The sequence below is a fragment of the Asterias rubens genome, chromosome 1, assembly GCF_902459465.1.
Source record: "Asterias rubens chromosome 1, eAstRub1.3, whole genome shotgun sequence".
Classification (NCBI taxonomy): Eukaryota; Metazoa; Echinodermata; class Asteroidea; order Forcipulatida; family Asteriidae; genus Asterias; species Asterias rubens.
Window position 1 is genome coordinate 30,180,680 of NC_047062.1, and position 7,237 is coordinate 30,187,916.

The 7,237-nt window shown below is 39.3% G+C and overlaps 1 protein-coding gene across 1 annotated transcript in view; it reads right to left on the reverse strand.

The window, feature by feature from the left end:
* The window catches only part of LOC117294654 (polypeptide N-acetylgalactosaminyltransferase 16-like), a 42,932-nt gene extending 35,979 nt beyond the window's left edge, over positions 1-6,953 (reverse strand). The window contains exons 1-2 of the mRNA XM_033777162.1: positions 6,791-6,953; positions 2,715-2,816 (exon numbers count right to left, since the gene is read on the reverse strand). Of these exons, the coding sequence (XP_033633053.1) occupies positions 2,715-2,816; positions 6,791-6,903 (215 nt within the window). The 5' untranslated portion in view covers positions 6,904-6,953. The remainder of the gene's footprint in view (positions 1-2,714; positions 2,817-6,790) is intronic.
* Positions 6,954-7,237: the final 284 nt, after the last annotated feature.

Below are 7,237 nucleotides of genomic sequence, written 5' to 3' on the forward strand. Positions count from 1 at the left end.
TAGCTTTTTATACAAGAAAATTCCTTGAAATTATACAATCAAAATAGTTTTCTTTAAAACCTCAAAGTATGCATTCCTTTTTTATAGAAACCAAGACATGCATTCCTCCTTCCCAATAGTAGCCCAGGGGCTGGAAGAGTCCGCCACTTCCTTGAAGGACGCATCACCACTTCAGTCTTACTCACCACGCAAATTGTCCTCATTAACACTCCTACAAAATCCTATCATTTGGACTTTTTTAAAGAAAAAAACCTAAAAGAGATGGGCTGTTTTATCAAGAATAGTATCCAGCTGATAAACAGAACCCAGATGAGGCACAATAGTATCAAACTACTGGTATCGCTCACTAAATTCCTAAAGCGCTGACAACCACACAAAAACATACCAATTGAAAGAAGAACGACTGATACAAAGTGGGTTTTTTTAATCTCGATTTCTTATTGAGACCTCCCCATCCGCTTGAAAAATCTTCACTTAAGAAGAGATTACGCCCAACAAAGGTTACAAATAGATGCTTGGATTGCCGATAATAGAGAGGCGAAGACTTCGAGGACTCTTACATGAGAGAATGGCAGTATCCAGTTACAATGATCAGACAGAAAGTCAACAAAATGACAAATACAATCAGGTTATTTGGGGAAGTCTTGGTGGGGACTGTGGAAGAAAACCACATGGCGCTATCCAATTATGAATGGGTCCCCAGTGGATGATTTGAATGAGTGGCCTTATCGGTCTCTGTAGCCTTCATGTTAAGTCAACAACTACTGTCCTAACAAAAAAATGCTTTACCATAACACCGAAATAATGAAAAGCTGGGATCCTTCCTTCAATTACTCTTCTGAAGGCATGCACTCAGTTAATTCCAGAAACTAACTTCTTCTTCTTTTTAGTTTTGGTTAAGAAAAAGAAACAGCAGTGTTGCCAATTTGCCAAACAGTTGCAGCTTTAGTCCCCTGGACGTTTTCTTGCAATCATTGGTTTCTGCTTTGACAAACAAATGCTTTACCACAACACTGAAATAATGAAAAGCTGGAATGCTTCCTGCAATTTTACACTTCTGAACACATGTACTCAGTTAATTCCTATCTTCACGGAAACCTGTCAAAGTTCCATCACAACTGATCAGCACTTATCAGCAACTAACTTCTTCTACGATTTTGTTTTTGTTTAAAGAAACAACACATTAGTGTTGCCAATTTGCCAAACAGTTGCAGCTATAGTCCTCTGGAGATTTGTTTGCAACCGGCGGTTACTGTTTTGACAAAAATTCGTAACCACAACTCTTCTGAAGGCATGTATTCACTTAATTCCTATGTTCGCGAAAACCTGTCAAAGTTCCATCGCAACTGATCAGCAACTAACTTGTTCTTCATTGTTTTTGTTTCAAAGAAAACAGGGCATTTTTTTGCAAATTTGCCAAACAATTGCTACATTGTAAAGTGCTCTAAAGCTTTTTAGAGACTGTTGGTGATTGTCCAACATGAGGGTTCTTTTTTTTTCTTGTCTCTAAAGCTAAAACATTTCAGAGAAAGCTAAGGCACTTCCAACAGACTAATTTTCTTGATACATTGCCAAGACAGTTCTCAGTTGAACATGCAAAATCAGATGAACATGCAAAATCCAAAAAGCCCCACATTAGCTCCAAAGTTATATACAATAGACCGTATTGAATTTGACGTCACCGCTCAAATATCTGCCCTACAAGATGGCGTCTGTGCGCGTGTGTGCATGCTTGTGCCGTAGAAATCAAACCGGGAACGCTGCGTGCTGCCTGCTTTGTTGATGTACGCGTTTGGACGCGCATACAGTTTGACCTACAAGATGGCGACTTTCATATCAAAAAGGTGTTATTCAATACGGTCTATAATAGGTATGATTGGTTCTCCCATGATTAGAGTACAGTCCAACTGTTTTGACACATACTGAACTTATTGCATTTTCATATGCCGCCGTAGGAAATGAACATTCCGATTGTATCCAACGTTTGTGATGTTTTAACCATCAGGAATGCAGCTGCAGTTTGTACAAAACAAGGCAAAATGCCCTCCATCGTTTTTGCGAAAGCAGGACTTTGAAATGTGTTTTTCAATTTTCAATGGCACAACCGGGAAACAAATAAACAAGGTAAGCGGCTGATTGGGTGAAAAGGTACATGCTTGAACCATTCAACATGATAATGTTGTAAAAGTAAAAGTGTGTCGCACGTTCAACTTTGACTTTTTTCAATACCTCCAAATATTTCTGGCCATTTAAAAAAGACCTGACTGTTGTGGCTTGTGGCCCAGCAGTTAAGAGCTCTGGTGTTTCTGATCAGCAGAGTGTGGGTTTGAGTCCCAGTCAAGACACTTGTGTCTTGAAGCAAGACACTTAACCATGATGCTTCGTCCTTCAGATGGGATGTAAAGTCGTTGGTCCCATGTGTTGTGTAACGAAGGTAAAAGAACCCAGTGCACTTATCGAAAAGAGAAGGCGTTCGTCTCAGTAGTTCTGGTTTGATCGGCAGCAAATTGCACCAAAGCACCTTGTAATTTAAAGGAATGGTCTCGTACTTCAAATTGTATTTCCATACACCGTGCAGGTAAAACACTGAACGCTTTGATATGTCCCTTAGGGGTGGGTGTGATGAAGCACTATATAAGAACCTAGTGTTACTATTATCAATATGTTATGATTTACAAAAGAAACCAAAGGCAAAGGTAAACAACAGTTCCTACCTTGCTATTGTTCTAAGTAACGTGGACCTTGCCTCGTTGTGGAATGTAATAATTATTGAAGTAGGTGGAAGGGTGTCTTTACTGTAGTCTATACTTTGGCACCTGTAACAAAAAGAACCAACAGAAAGGGAAGTGTTAATTGGATGTGCATATTAACAACTTTACAACGGTGTTCCAAAGAAAAACATTTGTTATATTTTTTGGTAACTTTTGGTGCATCTGGAGTAATCGATTTCCTTTGAATTTTTGTTGTTGCTACAAAAAAAAACTCTGTCACGACAAAGGAAAGACGACAATGATTCCACCAGGATGAAAGACAAAGACAATTTTAATTGTAAAAGGTATACCTAGAAACTTTTGGACCAACTTCAAAATAAAATTTTATGTAAGTTGGGGGAATTTTTGTTTGGTGTTTGTATTTTTGTTTTGCCTGATGGTTATGCAAAATGCAAAACTGAGCTGAATGTTGTTTACCATCTGGGCTAAACATCATCAGGGCCCAATTTCATGGCTCTGCTTACCGCAGGATTCTGCGCTTACCACAGATTCCCCGCTTACGTGCAAGCGCCAAATTTTTGCGCTAGCCTTGTTAGCGTAGAATCCCTAGTAACACAGAGTACGCATGCGCAGAAGCCAAAATTGGCCGCTAATCCGTACAATACGCTTGCCGTAAGCACGGAATTCCCTGCTTCAGTAAGCGCCGATTATGTGCTTACGGTAAGCAGAGCCATGAAATTGGGCCAAGGCTGCTTGGAACAGCCAATTTTGCGTTCGTGATCCAGGGCCTTCTACTGCATTCTCCAGTGCCATGAAATCTGGAAGAATTCCTTCAGAGCCACAACTCACATGGAGGTTATTTGCAGGGTGTTACCGCTTAACACCAAACATACAAATCAAGCAAACATAATACTCCTAATTCCTGTTTACTTATTTCCGATAAAGGAATCCCACTTCAATTACGACTGAAGCAGTCAGATGAATCAAGTGGCAATTTTACTTATACATCAACAACTTGAGATAAAGAAAACACAAAACAAAAAGACCCCCTTCTCAGTTGATGCATGTCTGAATAAGGTATTTTGCGCGCAGTGGAGGCATTTATTCACGAAGGAGCATAGATAGAAAATAGCCTGAATCTCATTTGTATAAAGGCACTAGACAGGTTTGGTAATTGTCAAAGACCAGTCTTCTGACTTAGTGTATCCCAAGCATAAAGTAACAAGTCTGGGAACACATAACCTCAATTGGTCATCGAAGTTGCAAGAAAAAACACCCAATATTACAAAAGTTTGTATTATTTCAGATGCCTGAGAACAGGCTCCAGACTCTCATTAAAGTCTTTCTCAGAATCAAATTTTTTAGTGAGAAATAACCTCTTTCTCAAAAACTTTGTTACTTCAGAGGGAGTCGTTTTTCACAATGTTTTATCAACAGCTCTCCATTGCTTGTTACCAAGCAAGTTTTTATGCTAATATATATTTCTAGAAATTACCCAAAATGTGTCCAATGCCTTTAAGGCAAGGGGAAATTCCCCCTGTTTGATACAGTTCCCCCTGTTACTTGCAAAACCTGTCAAGGATGACAGGTGAACTGCCAATGAGTGACAGGCAATTTCAGAAAAGTTCTGGAAAAATAAGTATAGCTCCATCTCCCTTGATGGTCGTGGGGGGGGGAGGAGTATTGGAAGCAACTCTGCTTTTTGAATGGCTCTTCCCATTCGTGACACATGCTTGGCAAAGCAGAAAATATCTACAGAGCTCTTTCGAGGTTGTTATTTCAGCAATTGCCTTATTCATGAGTCGACCATCTTGTGTCCTATTCCATGAATGAATCAAATCCACCTGAAAGCCAACAACACACGTCAGGTTGGCATAGTGACATCTTGCCTTGTCTTGCCTTCACCTCTGGGACCCCAGTTCAAATCCTGCCGGGGCACTATGTAGATTGGGTTTGTTAGTCCCTGCCTGACCGCGTGGGTTTTCCCTGGAATAATTCTTAGGGGTTTTCCTACTCCCACATCAATAGCTGAAACTTCTTCATTATGAAACTGAAACTTATTCACATAACGAATTACGCTTTTCTGAGAGTCCTTGGCTTCACAACAAGAATTAATAAATGAAATGAAATGAAATGGAACACAATAAATCTTGGTTGCACCCATTTAGAAGTCAGTTTACCAGCATGTATACCATGCAATGTGCATTTTAAATTTAACTCCCAAATTGGCAGACGAAGGGCAGGCAGGGGCAGGCAGTAGCCAGCGGTCAATACAAAGATTTGTTTTAAAGCTTACAGTGCTTATGAAGATATCAAACTATATTGATCTGTTGCTAGGGAAACTACACTTTAACAATAAAGGAGTAATTGTTGAATTATTAATGAAAGCATGTCTGCATTCATTTCTATTGTTATGTTTTCCACACCAGAAATGAAAGATGGGCCCTATTATCAGATCATTGGTTAAATTATTCCATGTATTCAGCAAGTAGGCTGTAGATGATTATTGTGAAAATTGCAGCCCTACTAGTAGTATCAGGCTCAATAAAGTGAATTAGAAACCAATCCTGTGAGATATTGCCTGCAGGGATGTCTTCTGGCCACTGTGTTTTCAATTTTGTAAGCCGCACTTGATCTGTCATTAAAGATGTGAACAATTTGGATCCCTTGTTTTTGATTTTTTTTTTTTTACCAATTTAAAGATCCTAGCTGACAGTAACTTGTCATCATGCATCAAACTAGCATTCATGGACATGATGCTGTTGTTACTGGCACTCGGGTTGTTCTCAATGAACATTGACAATTACAGATTTATGCGAAAAATCATTATATGCATGGCAGATAACGAACATGGGCAGCAAAAGGTCGTAAACAAGTTCTAAGGGAGAGCTAGCATGAACAATTCAACAGTAATACCCAAAATTGTCTTTAACAGCCTGGTTATTGCTTACAACCAACTGCTTGACAAATGATGTAATTTACATGCAAATCAGAAGATCGTATAAATCCTCACATCCTTACAAAATCTTTGGGGATGTGCAGGCAAACCGGCCAACAAGCCCCTGCAAATGCTTTGAACTACACAAAAGACTTATTATACAAACTCATTCCACAAGGGCATCAGCCTAATGCTGAAATATTTCCTACATCGCTCCCACCCAGAGAGTGTGATGAACTATTGTCACCTTGCAGGCAAATACCTAGTCTTGGTACAAGACGTTGTTATTCACTATCACTAAACTATCGTGATCCCCGCTCCACTTCTCCTTGCACAACAAGAACGTCTTGCACCAAGACTTGCAAATACCCAACTTCCATCTCAAATCAGAGAACGATAGTGCTTGGTAACCCTGCAGCACTTTGCAGGCCACATGTTTGCTTTGGGTTCACATCCATTTACAGTGACTCTTGAGGCTTATCTTAGGTTCAACACCTTTGCTTTAAGAGAGCAGCTATAGATTGACCTTTAAACCAAAGTGTCTTTCAATGATCTACTGTTGGGTTGGCTATCTATAGCAAAAAGTGTAGCTCGAGGAAAACATTATTTTATCATGAAATTTGAATAGTTTTATCCGGCAAGGTAATTTAAGTTAAAGTGGGTATATTTCTAGACTTGCAAAGGAACATATGAAAGGACTTAAAGTGGTAACAATGTTAGAAACTGTGGTACAGAGAAAAAAGAAAAGGTCTTTAATCATCAAGTTTTTTTACAGCAAGATTTTTAAGTTTAACTCAGGGAAAAACATTATTTTATCAATAACTACGAATAGTTTCATCTGGCAAGGTGATTTTTGTAGACTGAGAACAAAGGAAAGGTCTTTAATCATACAGGACTTTTTTAATGCCACTACATTCCATTTGAAGGGAAGAATATTAATTTGGTTTTACCCCAACAGAACCGATGTGAGTTCAGCAACGGAAACTCAGTACTTTCCCGCCCGAGTAATATGCCTGTGATTTGTTTTCTTCACAGAACTTGCGGAAAGTACTGAGTATACTAATGCTAACACATAGGTGTAGGGGTCAAACCAAATTAATATGACTGGTGTTGCTATGAAGAAGAAAATGATTAAACTCACTTAAAATTTCTTGTGTCGGGAATGTCTCTATCGATGGGTATACTGTTACTCCTCGCTTCGTTGAAGGCATGTCTCTTGTAGTTATCATCATCGGAGTTGCCACGATTACCCATGAGGTAGTTATCAACATCCAGCACCCCAGATCGGACAACTTGGAACACTTCATACTGCACGAAAACAAAGAATGAACAACTGATTAAGATTCATATTCATTTTGGTTTTTGCCCACATAAAACGATGTGTGTTATAGCACTGGATACTCAGTACTTACCCGAGTTCTGTGAAAAAAATCACAGGCATATTACTCAGGTGGGATTCGAACCCACGACCCTTGTAATTCTAGAGCAGTTCCATACCAACTAGACCACTGAGATAGCCCGGTGGCTAGAGGCAGTTCGAATCTATGTTTTAACAGCGGGTACTGCATGCGATTTTAATAGATGTTAA